Source organism: Papaver somniferum, chromosome 9 (genome assembly GCF_003573695.1).
Source record: "Papaver somniferum cultivar HN1 chromosome 9, ASM357369v1, whole genome shotgun sequence".
Lineage (NCBI taxonomy): Eukaryota > Viridiplantae > Streptophyta > Magnoliopsida > Ranunculales > Papaveraceae > Papaver > Papaver somniferum.
In genome coordinates this window covers 167,491,321-167,509,536 of record NC_039366.1, presented here as the reverse complement: position 1 = coordinate 167,509,536, position 18,216 = coordinate 167,491,321, and the positions used below count along the sequence as shown (strand labels likewise).

The 18,216-nt window shown below is 40.6% G+C and overlaps 2 protein-coding genes across 2 annotated transcripts; one reads left to right on the top strand and one right to left on the bottom strand.

The window, feature by feature from the left end:
• The first annotated feature begins 1,235 nt into the window (after positions 1 to 1,235).
• Positions 1,236 to 1,685, top strand: LOC113312839 (uncharacterized mitochondrial protein AtMg00310-like). Its single transcript, XM_026561575.1, has one exon. The coding sequence runs from the start codon at positions 1,236 to 1,238 to the stop codon at positions 1,683 to 1,685; it is 450 nt and encodes a 149-aa protein (XP_026417360.1).
• Positions 1,686 to 13,350: 11,665 nt separating this feature from the next.
• On the bottom strand, positions 13,351 to 16,988 carry LOC113314188 (probable E3 ubiquitin-protein ligase BAH1-like 1). Its single transcript, XM_026562958.1, has 6 exons — positions 16,408 to 16,988; positions 15,570 to 15,814; positions 14,451 to 14,696; positions 14,235 to 14,372; positions 13,862 to 13,920; positions 13,351 to 13,788 (listed from the first exon to the last, which is right to left on the bottom strand). The coding sequence occupies exons 1-6, from the start codon at positions 16,628 to 16,630 to the stop codon at positions 13,683 to 13,685; spliced, it is 1,017 nt and encodes a 338-aa protein (XP_026418743.1). The 5' UTR covers positions 16,631 to 16,988; the 3' UTR covers positions 13,351 to 13,682.
• Positions 16,989 to 18,216: the final 1,228 nt, after the last annotated feature.

Here is an 18,216-nt window from a genome sequence, read left to right as displayed (position 1 = left end):
CTACAATACCAAATGTTTCCATACTCTTCATAAAAGGAAAAGAGCAAGAAACAATATTGACTCATTGAAGGATTCAGAAGGAAACTGGGTTCACTCAAGAGATGATATAGCTGATTTGCTAACTAATCATTTCAAAAACATTAGTACAACTTCTTTACCTATCATTGAAGAAATATATTATAATCATATTCCTATTTTGGTATCTGAATAAGATAACATCAGACTTCTTGCTCCTCCAAATGATGAGGAAATTTTCAAAACTCTCAAGAGTATGGAAAACTGGTCAGCCCCTGGCCAGAACGTTTTCAAGCAGGTTTTTATAAATCTCAGTGGTCTAATGTTGGTGGTGATGTCTGTGACATGGTCAGGAAATTCTTCTTCTCTAAGCACATGCTTAGACAATTGAACAAGACTTATATTTCTTTGATACCTAAAAAGAACAAGCCTTGTACTACAGCTGAATTTAGACCTATCAGTCTTTGCAATGCTTCTTACAAAATTATTTCAAAGATTTTGGTCAGTAGGATGAAGCCCATCATGGAAAAAATTATTACCCCATATCAAGCTGCATATGTTTCTGTCAGTTAATTAATGACAACACTATAATTGCTCATGAAATCATTCACACCATGAAGAGAAAGGAAGGACAAGGTGGCTGGCTAGCACCCAAGTTAGATATGCCAAAAGCATTTGACAGACTTTAATGGACTTTCCTTATTAAGATTCTTAAGAGTTTTAGTTTCTATGAAGACTGGTGTCATCTAATACATCAATGTATCAGCACCACCACTTTATTTGTACTTCTAAATGGTTCTCCATGCAAAAACTTCAATCCTTCTAGAGGGATAAGACAAAGAGATCCCATATATCCTTACTTATTCATCTTTGCAATGGAGTGGTTTTCTAGAACTATGGTTGAAGCTCATCATTCTAAAAACATTCAGGGTATTGGATAGAGGAGCACCACCATTAATCATTTGTTGTTTGCAGATGACTGTGTCATTTTTATTCATGCTAATTTAACCAGTGTGAATAATCTTTTGTAAGTTCACTACAGTAAAAATATGGAACCTGGGGTTTGTGACACTCTAAGCAACATTCTAGGTGTCAAACCTATGAATAAAAATGAGAAGTACTTAGGTTCACCTTTAATCATATGAAGATCAAAAGTAAAAGCTTTTGAAGAAATTCAAGTGGCTTTTAAGAGAAGACTGGGAAACTGGTAAGGCACCACAATGCATCAAGCTGGTAGAACTACAATGGTCAAAGATGTTCTTAATTCAATTCTCATATATCAAATGAAGACGTTTAAGATGACAAATAAACTACTCAGGAAGTTAGACATTATTCAAAGGAAGTTCTGGTGGGGTTTTAAAACGAACAGAGGTATTATTTTAATTGCTTGGAAAAACATGTGCTTATCTAAAGATCTAGGTGGTCTGGCCTTCAGGGATTTAGAGATGTTGAATCATGCACTTCTTACTAAGCTAGCATGGAGAATCTGTCACAAATCTGATCACTTGCTGGGTCAAATTCTTAAGGCTAAATATTACAAGCATGAAGATTTCATTCATTTACATGCTGAGAAGAGTAACTCTTCTTGGGTTTGTAAGAGTATTGAATTGGGTCTCTCAATAGTTCAACAATACTACTTTATGGAAGTTAACAACGGGAATTCTATTTGAATTTGGACTGATAAATGGATCTTAGGATTTAGTCATATAGTAGATCCACTGCATCCATCCCATCTTCAGTATGTATTTGTAAGTGAGCTGATCTTAACAGGTACTAATGTCTGGGACATACAACTGCTCAGTACTTTATTCACTCCGGATAATGTAGAAATAATTACTAGAATGCAACTATCTATGTCAGAGGAAGATATCTTTTTTTCCTTGCGACGGTCCGGGACGAGGCGGTACTTGTGATATTTCGGCTTGTGACGCATTTTATTTGGCGGTTTTTTGTTACTTAACGCGTTAGCTACAACACTGCACGGGTCGATAAGCACAACGCCTGGGATCCTTCTAAAGATGGTGTATTCACAATGAAATCTTCTTATAATAAACTGGTGGAAAGGAGGTGTTGATGGTGGTTTCTAGTTCAGGGTCAAAATCGTAAAACCCTATATTTACTGTTACGATCCTGCAAAAGGAACAAAAACCATTTGAAAGTGATGAGTGTTCAAACCTCTTTACTTATATATGTATTGAGTAATTCAACATATTTATGAAATTTATCAGAATGGTGCATCAATCCCAGATATTCTATAAAAATTCAACCTATCGCATTAGTTACTAACGCATTGACCTGCCTAATATTTTCTTATGCTATGTACTCAGCCGAACTCTCATTATTGACATGACATGACGATGAAGTGTTCACTCTCAGCAGAGTAGCATGAATCTCCTGAAATGCCAGTATTGGGATCTGCATGAAAATACCCACCCAGGATGCATCACTCTCTGACAAAGAGAGTCTTGTATCGGTGCACTTTAAAGTTAGCGTGATCGAACACATATTTATTCCTTAAAGGAGAATCTGGACTGTTCATATCAGTCTCAAAAAATAATAATCGCGGCCACACAATTTGGCCGCGCGATTTAACAAGCATAGCTTACTTCTGGTAGAACTAGGCAATCACCACGGTGACCACCGGCGGGCCCACTAGCACCCTAGTCGATCGAGTCCCACTCCTCTCAGCCACAAGTGCTCCAAACGTGAACCCTAAAATGGGTGTTCGCGCTATTTGAAAGGGAGCTCCAACGAACTAAGGCCGTTAAAAAGGGTCTCAAATACATCATGACCCTCCAATTTTGCCAGCCTTGTTGGACGACCGAGATCTTCCCTGGAATGATCAAAGAGGCGCCAACATGCACATTGGCGGCCCAACTCTCACCTTACCCGATCGATTTTCCCGCGCAAGCCTATAGAATGCTAGATCGATTGCTCAAACTCGAGCAAACACGTTGTGAGCAAAACCCTAATTTGGGTCGCAGCGTTAAACAAAGGTCGCAGATCGATCATAACCGTCCAACTTAGCCGGCCTGGTTAACGGCTTAGATCGCATCTTGAGCAACCAAAGAAGTGACAACGTGTTCACCGCTGGTCCAACTCTTCCCTTGGTCGATCGACCTCTCCATGGAAAAACTAGAACATGTCAAATCGTTTACCCAAAGTAGCTTAAACGCGCTGCTTTGAAAACCCTAAAGATTGCGTTTGCGGCAATGCCCTACTGTTGCAAATCGATCGTGACCATCCATCTTTGCCGGCCTAGTCAAGCGGCTTAGATTCAATCTCAGGCAACCCCGAAGATGTCAGTATGATCACCTCGACCCGCCTCTACACGTGACCGACCGGTCTGTTCGAACTAGGGATCGATATCCCAGAACGTTCGCCCAAAGAGACATAATTAGCGGCAGCATTCAACTGCCGCAAAATCATCTTGTCCGACCAACTTTGCTAGCTTGGTCGGACGGTTTAGATCAAGTTCTAAATGGATAGGAAGGTGACGCCATGATCACCAGTCACCCCTCCTCCACGAGCAGTAATCGACCAAGTGATGGCGTGTCCCTAGAGCCACCAAACGATCACCCAAAAGTGGTCGATCATGCTGCCTCCTTTAAGACGCTTATTCAAGACTTACTCAATCAAGCTCTAAAACAACGATGCTTCATACGCATCGATTAGTTTGAGCTGCTTAAAAGCGATGTTTCATATGCATCGAATACACACATATTTTATATTGGCCTCATAAACAACTTAGTTGTTTCACCTCATAGCACCATGATATTCTCATCGGCAGGTCCCACGACTTGACCCACTTATTCGAGACATCAAACATGTCACAAACTGGGGGATGCTTATTAAGGTATTGGTCTGGCGGTTTACAGCGTGCGGCGTGCAACGCGTCCCTTACGAGAACGTGAAAGGAAATACAGACAGTTGACAGTAGTGAGAGTGGTGGAAGAACGTGTGATCAGTTTTCCCTCATAACGGAAACACGATAATCACTACCTTCCGCACAAATCCACTTCTCCACTACTTCACTTCCTCCACTTCCTAAGAGATCAGGGTGCGCTCAATGACTTGTATAAATAGAATTTCAATCTATTTCGAAAAACAAAAAAAAACACAAGTGTTATCAACACAAGTAACCAGAAACCATTTTCTGATACACAAGTCATAGACAACCACACCTCCATAATTCAACACTCTGATCTCGAACACCTTCTCCGCTTCCCTCCCTAAGATCAACCCTTCCCCTTCACCTTGTGACCGAATTGAATCTGGAACGAACATTTCTTGGTTTAGGCCAGAGTCTTACAGATTGATTTCTCGAACCTAAAAGCATTACCGTGCAGTGCATTTGTTTAGGGTTTGAACTCGTTTTTCATCAACACACCCCAAACTACCAAAAACAGCAGAATCATTTTTTACCCCAAAACAACTGGCGACCACAACGGGAGACTAATCTCTTGGTTGCAAGATCAATTTTCAATTTCATTTCAATTTTCTCAAAATTCAAAATGGTGGATCTTAGGTCTGGATCATCAACCAATTCCGATGGAACTAACACTGACAACACTCTCGACGCTGATGTCCCTGTCAGTGGCGCTACCGTACAGCCTGTCAATACGATCAATGTATCTCGTGGAACTATGTCCTCTACCACCAACACCAGCGGAGCAGGAGATATTCCCTCGGGCGTAACACCTCCTATCACCAGAGCCAGAGCAGCCGCAAATCCCAACATTTCTTCAAGTGTAACGCCTCCGGTTGTCACCAGAGCAGCTGCTACTCCCCTGTCAGGACGAGGGGCTGGAGGAACCAGAGGAGGCCAGCCCCCTATTATCGTTGCTGATTTGATGAAGAGGCAAGAAGTTCTTGATAAGGCTCAAACTGACATGGCTACAACTCAGAAAGAGGTGCTTACTTTTCTCAAGACATTAACAGAGCGATTGCCACAAGAGTCGCGACATCCCCTGGAACCAACAAGGAGTACCTTCAACACGCCTGGCGCGAGTGCTTCAGCAGGACGTGCCTATCTCGATGAAGAAGCCCGTATTGCTCCTGAACGCCCATGGGAAAGGAACCAGCCATCCAACTTCATCACTCGTGAGGATCTGGAACGACTTCTCCAAAATCAAGGCAAGGAAAACTTGGTGGACCTGCACCAGCACCAACCTCCATATCCTCCTGATGTGCAGATAGTTCCCTTACCGAGAGTATATTCCTCTCCTCAGTTTTCCCTTTATGATGGTACTGGTAACGTTCGCGAACACATTTCTCGTTTTCTGGAATCTTTGGGAGAACACGAATACAATCACGTCCTCCGCCTGAAAGAGTTCTCAAAGTCGCTTACTGGAAGAGCATACACCTGGTACAACAACATCGCACCAAACATCATATCAAACTGGTGTGAGATGGTCACCGCTTTCTATAAAAAGTATTTCTTCGTGTCGGAGCAAATCACTTTCTCGGATTTGGGAAGAATATTTCAGCGAAACAACGAGCATCCGAACGATTATGTCAAGAGATTCAGAACTCAATCTTTGGATTGTCACGATCCAAACGTGACCGAACAACAATTGGTAGAGTCGTCCATTAACGGTATGGTTCCCATCTATCGTGCTTTACTGGAAAACCTGCGCTTCCAGACGTTCTCTGAACTTCATGAAGCTGCTAAGCGACCGGCTACGACCACACCAGCGCTTTTAGAAAGAGCCAGACCGGCCAGGGGTGAGAATGCGCGCGAAACTCGAGAAACCAGGCACCTTATCAACAAACAATACAACACTGGTCCTTTTTTAAGTGTGGTAGGTGAAGGAGGGAAAAGGAAAGCGCCAGCAACGGAGCAACAACCCAAACGCGCAGTGCCGGGCAGATGACTCCATCCCAGAAAGCCACGTCTAAAACTCCTGAAGCTGGATATGCTGCTCCAGACTTCCCATTCCCAATAGATGAGGTCATTGAACTCCTGGAAGCATGGATACAAGATGACACAATCAAGCTACCTCCTCTTAGACGTCCGCCAACTAAAGAAGAGATGGCGAATCCCAAATACTGTCGTTATCACAGGTTCGTCAATCACCCAACCAGTGACTGCAACAAGTTGAAGTGGATTTTCAAAGAGAAGGTGGATGAGGGAGAACTTCGACTAGGAAATGAAAGAGTCAAAAGGGACCCTCTTCCTGTCAGGAGTTTCATGATTTCTGGGGACTCTGTTCACAAGACCGTACATCTATGATGGAACGTTTATGCGAAATTCTGTATTTCTCTAAGGCACAACGTCAAGACAAGTTTGGGGCTCTTAACCGTGTCGTATCAGGCAAGCGTCTGTTTCCAGTCAAGGAAGTTGCTCCTGAACCTTAATATTTCCTAGGAAACACGATATGTAACTGGGGACTCATAACCGTCGCTCGCTTGAAGGATGTCGTGTTCGACAACGCGTTGATCGATGTAGCATCTGATTTCAACATTGTCACCGTCAAGGCCCTGAAAGCTGCAAAGATTTCGAAGCAGGAAGTTTTTCATTGTTAACCATAATTAAAAATTCTGAAGGAGAGTCTAGAGACGCTTACGGGTACATCGACCTCGAAATCAAGATAGGAGATGCTTTAACACGCGGTAAGTTTCATATTTGTGAAAGATTACCCGAACTACGATATGATTATGGGGTGCTCGTGGGTGCATAACAACAAAGCAAAGTTAGGAGTGTGTCCCTTGCGAGTGTCTATACCTGGAAGGATTACCAACAGGCTGTCAAATCCCGAAGATTATCTGTTGTCGTACCGAAAACTTTCCGATGTGACGCAATTACCTGGAGATAGCCCATCATCATACGTTAGAAGATTCCGAACCCAAGTAAGTCTTATCGAACAACCCTTTTGCAACCAGTCACTCCTCCTTCTACTAAGTCCCGGGGACTTGCTCCAATCGACAACCCAGCCGCCACTAGGAGATGTGAATGGGATGCTGGTCCTTTCAAACGCTTTGTCAAAAGTTTAGAGCTGTCTCGGTTAAAGACGGTGAGTCCAAGGATCAAGTAGTTGTGAAACGCCCAAACCCATTTCAAATTGGAGATTTGGTAATAAAGGTGACCACACTTCAAATTGGGGATGTGACAGTGAAGGTGGCCGCTCAGCCTGATTCACCTGCAGAAGGGGAAGATAAGCCATACCTGGTGGCAGACGTTATCTTATGCGGGTACTGCAAGCTCATCAATGCTGACAAACTGGAGGGCGTTACAATCCACTCACGATGGCTCAAACCTTTCAATACCTAAAACAATGTGCTACCTTTTCCTCCAGCGTTCTCTTTAATGTTTCTTCCAGCAATTTCCTCTTTTATGCAATATTTGTAATTCCTCCAAAATGATTGCACTGCTTGCATTCATAATTAGGTTTTCAATTCGTCAGTTAATCAAAGTATTATTTTATTTTAGAAATCTCTTTACTCTTGAATCATGACATAAAAGTCTTGAACAAACCTAAAACCCTCACCAGTACCCATCAGTTCAAACCAGAAAGAAAAGAGGCAAAGGAATCGTGATTATTAGGGCGAGCGCCTCGTACTTTGAAGAGCATTTTACTTCGGAAATAAAGGAGCCTCTCAATCGCTACCCGGTTAGATGGGTAGCAACACTTTACTAATTAGAGGGCAGACAGGTTCGTGATTAATCTCTGATTTCCATTATTGCATCCCTTCATTGTTTTTAGGGTTACATGCAATCATCATGAAGGTTCACGAAAAGATGCATCATCACTTATGAATGATCGCGTTCTTTCCGAATGTACGACTTGATGGAACGGAGAGATTTTGTTGCAACCCTACTGGAAATGCTACAACTAGGGTTCCCAAGATAAAAAAAAAATCAAATCAACCATCCAATAAAAACCCTCAGTCACAAAACTACTGAGTATAAAAAAAGATGTCTACAAACTATGTGATGTGCTCAACAATGAATAAAAGCAACAAAGGGAAGTCTAGTCATTGGAGGGATCAACAATATCTTCGACGAATCCGTTATTGGAAGCTTCTTCAACGCCTTCATCACAAGCCACTACTTCATCCTCTCTGGAAGCTACATCGACCTCCCCTTTTGATGCCGCTTCAACGCCTTCCTCAACAGATGATTCAATATTCCCTCCAGGAGACGTGCCGACATCATCCTTGGAAGTTGCCTCAACATCTTCTCCAGATTCCGCTACCATTATCTCTCCAGCAGCCGCTTCAGTGTTCTCTCCGACGGTTGCTTCAACACCCTCTACAGAATCTACTTCGACCTCTCCTTCAGGAACTACCCAACAACCTACTGAGGATACTCTGGCTCGTCCATGTCAGAATCGAGGATGATGATTCCGTTACAGACAAGGTAATCACACTTGTTTTCACTGGAAGGCCTCTCATGCTCGATCCTTCGTCGCTTTATCCGAGCTGCAAACCTTTCAGCTCTCGCGCTTGGCGGCTGAGACGATTCGTCGTGCCTCCATTATTCCTTCATGCCGACTGAAGCCAAGAAAGCCTGAACACACTCCCGGACGAGACGTAGGTGCAGAAGGGACATACCCAATATGGCGCGGCCAGCTTCACGAAACGGAGGATCTATCTTGGCCATCACTTCCTCGAACGCGCTAGCCTTGGGTTTGTCGACTTCAAAGCTCTTCTCTAGAGAAGTAAAACAGTAATCATCACCAACAGTTTCCATCATACACTGCAAAAAAGGGGACGTTATGATCATACTGACAGCTGGTATATATATAAAAAAAAAATCGTTACCATCAATCAAAAGTCAAACTGCATAATGAGCAATGAGCGATACCTGGAACAAGGAAGGAAATAATTCTGCAATGGGAGAAAGGCTCAGCGTCTCCTTTATATTCTGCAAATCAGTTAGATCCCGGGAAGAAAAGGAGTCTCTACTTCCCGTGTATAAAGGCTCCGGATACGGGATAACAATCAAGTAGATGCTTATCTATCTGACGGTAACCGACGTACAAAAGAAACGTGCCCTACTCAAGAACCGAGACAACCTCTATCCTGGTAATGTGTATCGAACTCCTCTTGTGAATTTATTTGTATGTCACCATCTAGTGCTTACCCCGCAACAATGTCACCGTTACATGCTAAGCAGGGGACTTAATGTTGATGGTGGTTTTTAGTTCATGGTCAAAATCGTAAAATTCAATATTTAGTGTTACGATCCTGCAAAAGGAACAAAATCCATTTGAAAGTGATGAGTGTTCAAACCTCTTTACTTATATATGTATTGAGTAATTCGACATATTTATGAAATTTATCAGAATGGTGCATCAATCCCAGATATTCTATAAAATTCAACCTATCGCATTAGCTACTAATGCATTGACCTGCCTGATATTTTCTTATGCTATGTTCTCAGCCGAACTTTCATTATTGACATGACATGACGATGAAGTGTTCACTCTCAGTAGAGTAGCATGAATCTCCCGAAATGTCAGTATTGAGATCTGCATGAAAATACCCACTCATGTTGCATCACTCTCTGACAAAGAGAGTCTTGTATCGGCGCACTTTATAGTTAGCATGATCGAACACATATTTATTCCTTAAAGGAGAATCTGGACTTTTCATATCAGTCTCAAAAAATAATAATCGCGGCCACACAATTTGGCCGCGCGATTTAACAAGCATAGCTTACTTCTGGTAGAACTAAGCAATCACCACGGTGACCACCAGCGGGCCCACTAGCACCCTAGTCAATCGACTCCCACTCCCCTTATCCACAAGTGCTCCGAACGTTAACCCTAAAATGGGTGTTCGCGCTATTTGAAAGGAAGCTCCAACGAGCTAAGGCCGTTAAAAAGGGTCTCAAATACATCATGACCCTCCAATTTCGCCAGCCTTGTTGGACGACCGAGATCTTCCCTAGAATGATCAAAGAGACGCCAGCATGCACATTGGCGGCCCAACTCTCACCTTACCCGATCGATTTTCCCGCGGCAAGCCTATAGAGTGATAGATCGATTGCTCAAACTCGAGCAAACACGTTGTGAGCAAAACCCTAATTTGGGTCACGGCGATAAACAATTGCCGCAGATCGATCATAACCGTCCAACTTAGCCGGCCTGGTTAAACGGCTTGGATCGCATCTTGAGCAACTAAAGAAGTGCCAACGTGTTCACCGCTGGCCCAACTCTTTCCTTGGTCGATCGACCTCTCCATGTCAAAACCAGAACATGTCAAATCGTTTACCTAAAGTAGCTTAAACGCGCTGCTTTAAAAACCCTAAAGATTGTGTTTGCGGCAACGCCTTACTGTCGCAAATCGATCGTGACCATCCATCTTTTCCGGCCTAGTCAAGCGACTTAGATTCAATCTCAGGCGACCCCGAAGATGTCAGTTTGATAATCGTCGACCCGCCTCCACACGTGATCGACCGGTCTGTTCGAATTAGGGCTCGATATCCCAGAACGTTCGCCCAAAGAGGGATTGGTCGTGCGGCCTTAAACCCTAAAAATATAATTAGCGGCAGCATTCAACTGCCGCAAAATCATCTTGCACGACCAACTTTGCTAGCTTGGTCGGACGGTTTAGATCAAGTTCTAAATGGACAGGAAGGTGACGCCATGATCACCAGTCACCTATCCTCCACGAGCAGTGATCGACCAAGTGATGGCGTGTCCCTAGAGCCACCAAACGATCACCCAAAAGTGTTCGATCATGCTGCCTCCTTTAAGACGCTTATTCGCGACTTACTCAATCAAGATCTAAAACAACGATGCTTCATATGCATCGAAAACACACATATTTTATACTGGCCTCATAAACAACTTAGTTGTTTCACCTAATAGCACCATGTTATTCTCCGCGGCAGGTCCCACGACTTGACCCACTTATTCGAGACATCAAACATGTCACAAACTGGGGGATGCTTACTAGGGTATTGGTATGGCGGTTTACAGCGTGCGGCGTCCAACGCGTCCATTACGAGAACGTGACAGGAAAGATGGACGATTGACAATAGTGAGAGTGGTGGAAGAACGTGTGATCAGTTTTCCCTCATAACGGAAACACGATAATCACTACCTTCCGCACAAATCTACTTCTCCACTACTTCACTTCCTCCATTTCCTAAGAGGTCAGGGTGCGCTCAATGACTTGTATCAATAGAATTTCAATCTATTTCGAAAAACAAAAAAAACACAAGCGTTATCAACACAAGTAGCCAGAAACCATTTTCTGATACACAAGTCACAAACAGCCACACCTCCATAATTCAACACTCCGATCTCAAACACCTTCTCCGCTTCCCTCCCTAAGATCAACCCTTCTCCTTCACCTTGTGACTGAATTGAATCTGGAACGACCATTTCTTGGTTTAGGCCAGAGTCTTACAGATTGATTTCTGAACCTAAAAGTATTCCCGTGCAGTGCATTTGTTTAGGGTTTGAACTCGTTTCTCATCAACACACCCCAAATAACCAAAAACAGCAGAATCAGTTTTTACCCCAAAACAGGAGGGTTCAACATCAAGTGGTTGTCTGTACAGTTCCTAAGGTGGTGTGGAAGGCACTCTGGAAGATGAAGCTGCCTCATAGAGTAAAGCTTTTTATCTGGAAGTGCCTCAAGGATGCAGTTCCCACAAGAGGAAAGGCTATCTCAGTTCAATCACTTTGATGAATATCACTGTAGTATTTGTAACTTTGAGGAAGAATGCCTTTTCCATTTGATTCTTAATTGCAATTATGCTAAGGATGTGTGGAGGCTTAAACATCAATATCGATCAAGTAACCACCAACTGCCAAAGCATTATACAGTAGATTATTTCGTGGTTTGTAGATGTCAGAAACACGAGTACTGAAGAAACTCATAACTGGAGATTTGTGCTCATGGTTGGCTGCTGGATAATATGGAAGGAGAGATGCGAATGCATCTTTCATAATAAACCTCTGAATCCCAGTAATATTGTCTCTAGAATTAATTATCACCTATTACAGTTTAGCTCACTACCTTATGACATGCACAATCTAGATAAAAATCTTAGAACAAATCCTGATGTTCATAGTCATAATACTGAAGACAGTGATGCATTTAAACTTTTTTTGATGCTTATTTGATTATATTACTAAGGATCGTGGCACCGAAATTGTCCTTTGTACTAATGCAGGTTCAATCTCAGGCTTCAAAGGATCTTATGCAACTGGAATAAGGGATTCAGAAGCAGGGGAGTGCATGGCCATCATGGAAGCATTGAGCTGGGTTAAAGCTAAGGAGATTCAGAAGATACACATCGTGACAGATGCACAAACTGTTATGGAATCAATCACAATGAAAGATTTGTTTGTTATCCGGGAAAGAAGGAAAAATAGAGACATAAATACCATTTTATGGTTTTTTGATTATTGGACTATTACTCATGTCAAAAGGGATGGCAACCATTTAGTTGATGCCTTCTCCTGAAAGTAAGAGGTGATAAACAGACAGTTGAAGAATTTAGCACTTCTTCAGTTTGTATCGGCACTTTTCTAAAGAGGCATGTTGAGTTTTCTCATGTTTAAATAAAATGCTTCAGTTATTAAAATTAAAAAAAAATTGAATTCAAATTAATAGAACATAAATAATAGAGGGAGAATAAAATCAAGGATACTCGACTGATTGGGGCAAATTTTATTTCAAAATAAAAGTTTTCTAATATATAAAGAAAAAATCTACTACTTAGCCCGTCTTTCCCTTCATATACTTCTTGGCTCGATTGTGATCACCATTTCCAGGGATGGATCTATTTTCAGGTCCGATGTAAATTTGTGTAGGATTGAATCTCAGAACTTCTGGCGCACCCGAAGTTTTTGAAGACAGGGTCCCTTCCCCATTTGGTTGAGAAGGATTTGGTAAACACAGATATCTTTTTCAAACAAATAGTTGTTGGGATGGCCAAGAAAATAAGAATAATAGAACATCAAAATCGGGAAAGGTGGAAAAACTAAACCTGTGTGAGAAAGGTGTAAAAAGAAGGCCAACAAAAATTAACGAGTGACAGAAACTAGGTTTCCGTTTAACGGACTTTCTATTATTATTCGACGAATTACTTTACGGAAATGAGTTTCAGGCACATGAAAGTAAGTAGTTTCCTACACCCAGTGCAACACCCACTAGCCAAGGCTTAGCTTAACTCCACATTCTAGGCAAGAAAGAACCCATAATGGTTGCTCTTGGTATAATCCAATCATAGCCAAGAGAAAACCTCTCCATGGTGCTTGCTTTAATAACCGTAGTTTCACAATACAAACTAAACATGGATGGTGTTGGAAAAAATAAACAAACTGAAAAGGTGACTTAGCCAGTACCACTACCAAGAAACTCCCGAAATAAAAACCCAACATTTCCTACAAGAGATGGCATTTACTAAACAATAAAAAGTAAAGAACAAAACACCATAAATCTCAACTTCAGAAAACGTCATGCAACAGAGACTTTCTAACAAGAAAGTATGTACAGTTCATATAAAGGAAGTTCAGTCCCCAATTCTTCACCCACCAATGAATACATGCCTAGAATCCCACACTGCAATTATTCCTAAAAAAATCTTCAACATGTTCTAGAACTAGATAAAGAGCAAATTTCTCTTCTTCTTTTTTTTTTTCTTTTTTTTTTTCTTTCATTTTTTTCCTTCCCCTGAACAAGAGAAGAGCTATAAGCTGTCAGTATCCAATGACATATTTGGTCTGTGAATCCCAGTATTCTTTAGATTGTTTGACCATCTCGGACCGCTCCTCAAGCATCCGCTCTTTCCAATAATCCTTACGCCTGTAACATTGAAGTGTTTTAGTAAAGATTAAAGCTACTCAAACAAAGGAAGGAAGAACTTTCATGTTCTTACCTGTTCTTCAAGAGCAGATCTAGCTCAATCATGTGAATTGGATTAGCATATACTCCAACCTGCAAAGAAAGAACAAGTAAATTGATTAGCTGACAATATCCTAGTTTTTCTTATTTTCAATTTTGAAATAAGTCCAAATTTTCAGCTGGGCCGTTAACGCTTGGTAGCAGTTCAGCTGATAGATGACAAAACGAAGCTTTCCTAGCAAGCAACAAAATCAGAAAACCATGAACCCTGCACTACAGGGTGCTTATTCCACCTGGAGAGCAGAGCATGACATACGGGAGAGCAAGATCATAACTGCGGGAAGGTGACCGTAGAAACACACACAAATTGAAGATCAGGCGATTTTTTTATACATATAAATTAGTACCTCTCTACAAACAGGGCACTTGCATTTTGGTTCAGCAGCCTTAAGGCCTTGGAATATCATCACAGAAGCTGCAGAACAAGCACACGATTTGCAGAAAATATGGCCGCAGCTCAAAGCATAAGGATTAAAAGCAATCTCCTGCAAACAAAAAACCGAAAATCAGGTATCCGATTAGAAATTTATCTCCAACATGAAGAAAAAAAAGCAAAACGTTACCAAGCAAACAGCACAAGTCAGGCTATACTCCAGCTTCACAGAATCCGAAACGATCAATGTCATTAAAGGCTGATCCGACTCGAGATCACAAGAGAATTGATCGACAAACTCTCCTGAAACTCCATTAGAACCGTTGAAATTTATATAGAAGGCACCCAACTCTATTAGCCAAGGAGATTGAAGGAGCTCAATGTGCTCGGCCCTCAACTTGGATTTGAAGTTTCTGCCATTTACAGAGGAGTGCACCTGCCAAATCCAGTAGAACCTCAATAAACCGGGTTGCACAGAAAAAGCATTTTAAACAGCGACGGAACCAGGAATTAAAACTGGGGTGGGCTAAATTTTTTTTCGCGAACTGTCAATATCATGGAAATCAAAGATAAATACATGAAGGAAGCAAGCGCGCAACATGATGCTTTTTTCTTGAATCACAACGCACCGAATCAAATGTGAAAACAACAAGCGCGATATGAATTAGTCCTACGATGTAGTATTACTCTTCTGGAATGGTTAAAACACTACGCTTTTATATTGTTTTTTCTTAGAAATGCAACTCCATTGCCAAGTGCTAACTCTTTCATTCAATTGAGGCACGGGCCTATTTATTTCTGCTTCTAGGACCGGTAGTTCTAGGATAAATGCTTATATAGATACTGGCTTTATATGGTTAGACACCGGGAGACCACGACTGACAACATGCACCAACACCACCCGTTTATATAAGGATCATGGGAACAAATATTGTAATTTGACCTCAAAAAAAAAAAAAAAAACGCAAAAGACGTGGTTGCATCTGAAGTTCAAGGCTCATCAAATCATGTGTCTGGCTGAAACATGTCCTCACTTTACTCTAATGCATCAAATGTAAACAATATATATACTTGTTTATACGGAAAGATCGCTATGCCATTAGATGGATATCCTAGGGATTGGCTTTTTTTCAGCAATTAATGGGCTACACAAATATTGTCACCTGGGCTATTTGATTTTTTTCTTAACAATTAAGATAGCAAAACTAAGTTTTTACAAGATTTAGGGGGGGCTACAGCCTGGGTAAGCCACCCCCTGCTACCGTCCCTGATTTTAAATATCTTCACATAAGAAGAAGAGATGGTTTACCTTGTCATATTTCTTAAGAATTTTCCGTATCGCAATTGCATTCATAGTAACATAATCAATCAACATTCGACCTTGTTGAATCATTATTTGTTGATCATTAGTAAAACAATGACGAATACGCAACACATATCTCTGCATTCCAGTGGAAACATGAAGATTGAGGAGGCGTCTCACTCTTGAGCTGAAACAACCAGCTATCTCTGATGCTTCTTTCATCAACTCAGAGAAAAATTTCTGGTCACACACTACATAAAGAAGAAAACATAAATATTCAGCATTGACGTTATCGTTTCCGCCTATTCATCACTAGTAGTAAATATAAAATTATATTGATCGGAACGAAATATGGAAGAGAATAATATCAACGACAATAATCAAAACATATTTTAAATAGAGTTTCTCTCGCTATGGCTTGGCGAACCTCCCACCAGTTATTCAACGAGTGCTCTTCGAGTGGTTGGTCTGAATATCTGTGTGCCTAACGACTTTGTTTCCCAGGAAATCAGTTCATCTGCAGATCCTGATAAATCAAAAGACAACAAACCATCTATCGAGACAAAAGCTAGAATAACAAATTAACCCCACTGTGGGTATCTCAATTCAGTTTCTTTTAAGTTAATTGACCCATTAGTCCGACAACACGCAAAATACACAGCAATACTAGCAATTTCCTTGAAATCTAAAATTCCATTAAAAGAAATAGATATCTAGAATCAATCAATGTTAGGTTGATGTGCAATAACCCAAAACAAAACTAAACAGATAGATCTAAATACTAATTTGATTGAATAAATGATAAATAAAATTTCAAATTTGAAACAGGGAAATAGAAACATACATGAACAAGATTCGTACATGCAGAGCTCCGAAGATGCACCACCATCATTATTAGTATTATTATGATCATCCTCTTCAACACATGTAGAAGCACTAGTAGCTCTGCATTTTCGACAGCTCTTTAAAACTTTTTTGAGCTGTTTATATTCAACATGACTGCATTTCTCTAGAAAACACTCTTGTTCACCACGTAAATATTCATTAAACGTATCTCCAAACTTCATCCTCCCTATCGATACTTGATAACTTGAATCAACAAAATCAAAGAAACCCTAATAACTAGGGAATAACTTATCTGATTGATGATACAGCTGGTTAGAAAATAGCACAACTAAATTGACCAATCTGTAAAATCGTAGCAGGGTATCCAATTGAATCTGTAATATAAGATAAATAATCTGAAAAGGGGGAAATTGAACCCCAAAAGTGAAAAAGAGGATATTAGGTCAAAGTTTGTTTCATTAGAATGAGTAGAGAGAGAAAAGAGAGATAACCTAGAAAAGATTTCAGTGGACCGGAAGGAGGAATTGGTCCGACAAAAACTCGAGCTAAAAAAAAGGACGCGTAACTTTTATATAAAGCAAAAACAACAACAACTCTTCTTTGGGGTTTAAATATGATTCTCGTTGTTTCCGCGCCTTAATCGGTTTCGTATTTTTATTCGACCGCCATCATCATTGCAGATATATATGTTTGATATCGTAGTCTGACTGACAAAGCACGTAAACCAAGTATGTTACGTTACCAGATACAGTGGGTCCTACTGTATAGTGAATGGATGGTTAGATTTTTTCTGATATCTTTATTCCTCGTGATTAGCGGGTGGTGAGGTGCTTTTATTAACTGTTTTTAATTTTGTCTTTATCTTTTCTGTACGGGATTTCGCATGCGATACACGTCGACTGTGCGTCAGTCAAGGGTAATCAGTAGTTTTGAATCCCCATGTTGGTTCTCTCGTTGGGTTGGGATTCCTGGCTAGTTTGGGGTAGGGGTGAGCAAAAACATCCAAATCCGTGCATTTTATCCAAACCAATCCATATTTTGGCGGGTTGATCTTATCCGTTTTACAGCGGATTGAATGGTGGTGAATTTTTGAAATCGCTCATTTTTACGAGTTGCGTGCAAAACATCACTCATCCGTTGGATATCCGACCCTAAAGATAATGTTGTTTCTTTTTTTTTTATTTGATCGGTCAAAAGAAATTTCATTAAATAAGAGTAGTACCTCAACCCAGTAAAAACAACCGAAAAAAAAGAAACCGATTTGAGAATCGGTTACCCAAGAATGAAAAAAGAGAAATAAGGTCAAGAAAGAAAAAGAAAAAAAGGGTGAGCGAAGATTGCCCCTTTAGACCCTCTCAAAGGGTACATTAGAAATACGTTAACTACTTATAGTTCAGTAAAGGGTGTTAACTACTTATAGTTCCTTGGAAAAATATTGTATTACCCTTATTATGTTAACTACTTATGGTTCAGTAATCTAAGTTTTAAAACTAAATTACAGTAAAACTTCTTTAAAATAATAGTTTTGGGACCGAAAAAATTATTATTTTAGAGAGATTATTATTTTAACGAGAAGAAATTTAACCTGTGCAAGCCTAATTGGGACTAAAGAATTTTATTATTTTAGAGAGATTATTATTTTAAGAAAGTTTTACTGTATATTACTCATATTGTAACCTTTACATATTCTCTATGATTTCAATCAAAAGAGTGTTAGAATTCTTTGTTCAGCCATGCTTCAGAATTTTCAAGCATTTAATAATAAAACCTTTTTTCATGAATACTAATACTCTTGTGTTCTAAACTT

Excerpts from the sequence above, each read along its gene's own strand:
- LOC113312839 (XM_026561575.1), top strand. The coding sequence starts at position 1,236 with ATGCATCAAGCTGGTAGAACTACAATGGTCAAAGATGTTCTTAATTCA.
- LOC113314188 (XM_026562958.1), bottom strand. The coding sequence starts at position 16,630 with ATGAAGTTTGGAGATACGTTTAATGAATATTTACGTGGTGAACAAGAG. Across the intron at positions 14,373-14,450 it reads TGACTTGTGCTGTTTGCTTG|GAGATTGCTTTTAATCCTTA; the intron begins GTAACGTTTTGC and ends TTTTGTTTGCAG. Across the intron at positions 13,921-14,234 it reads AGTGCCCTGTTTGTAGAGAG|GTTGGAGTATATGCTAATCC; the intron begins GTACTAATTTAT and ends CTTTCTTTGCAG.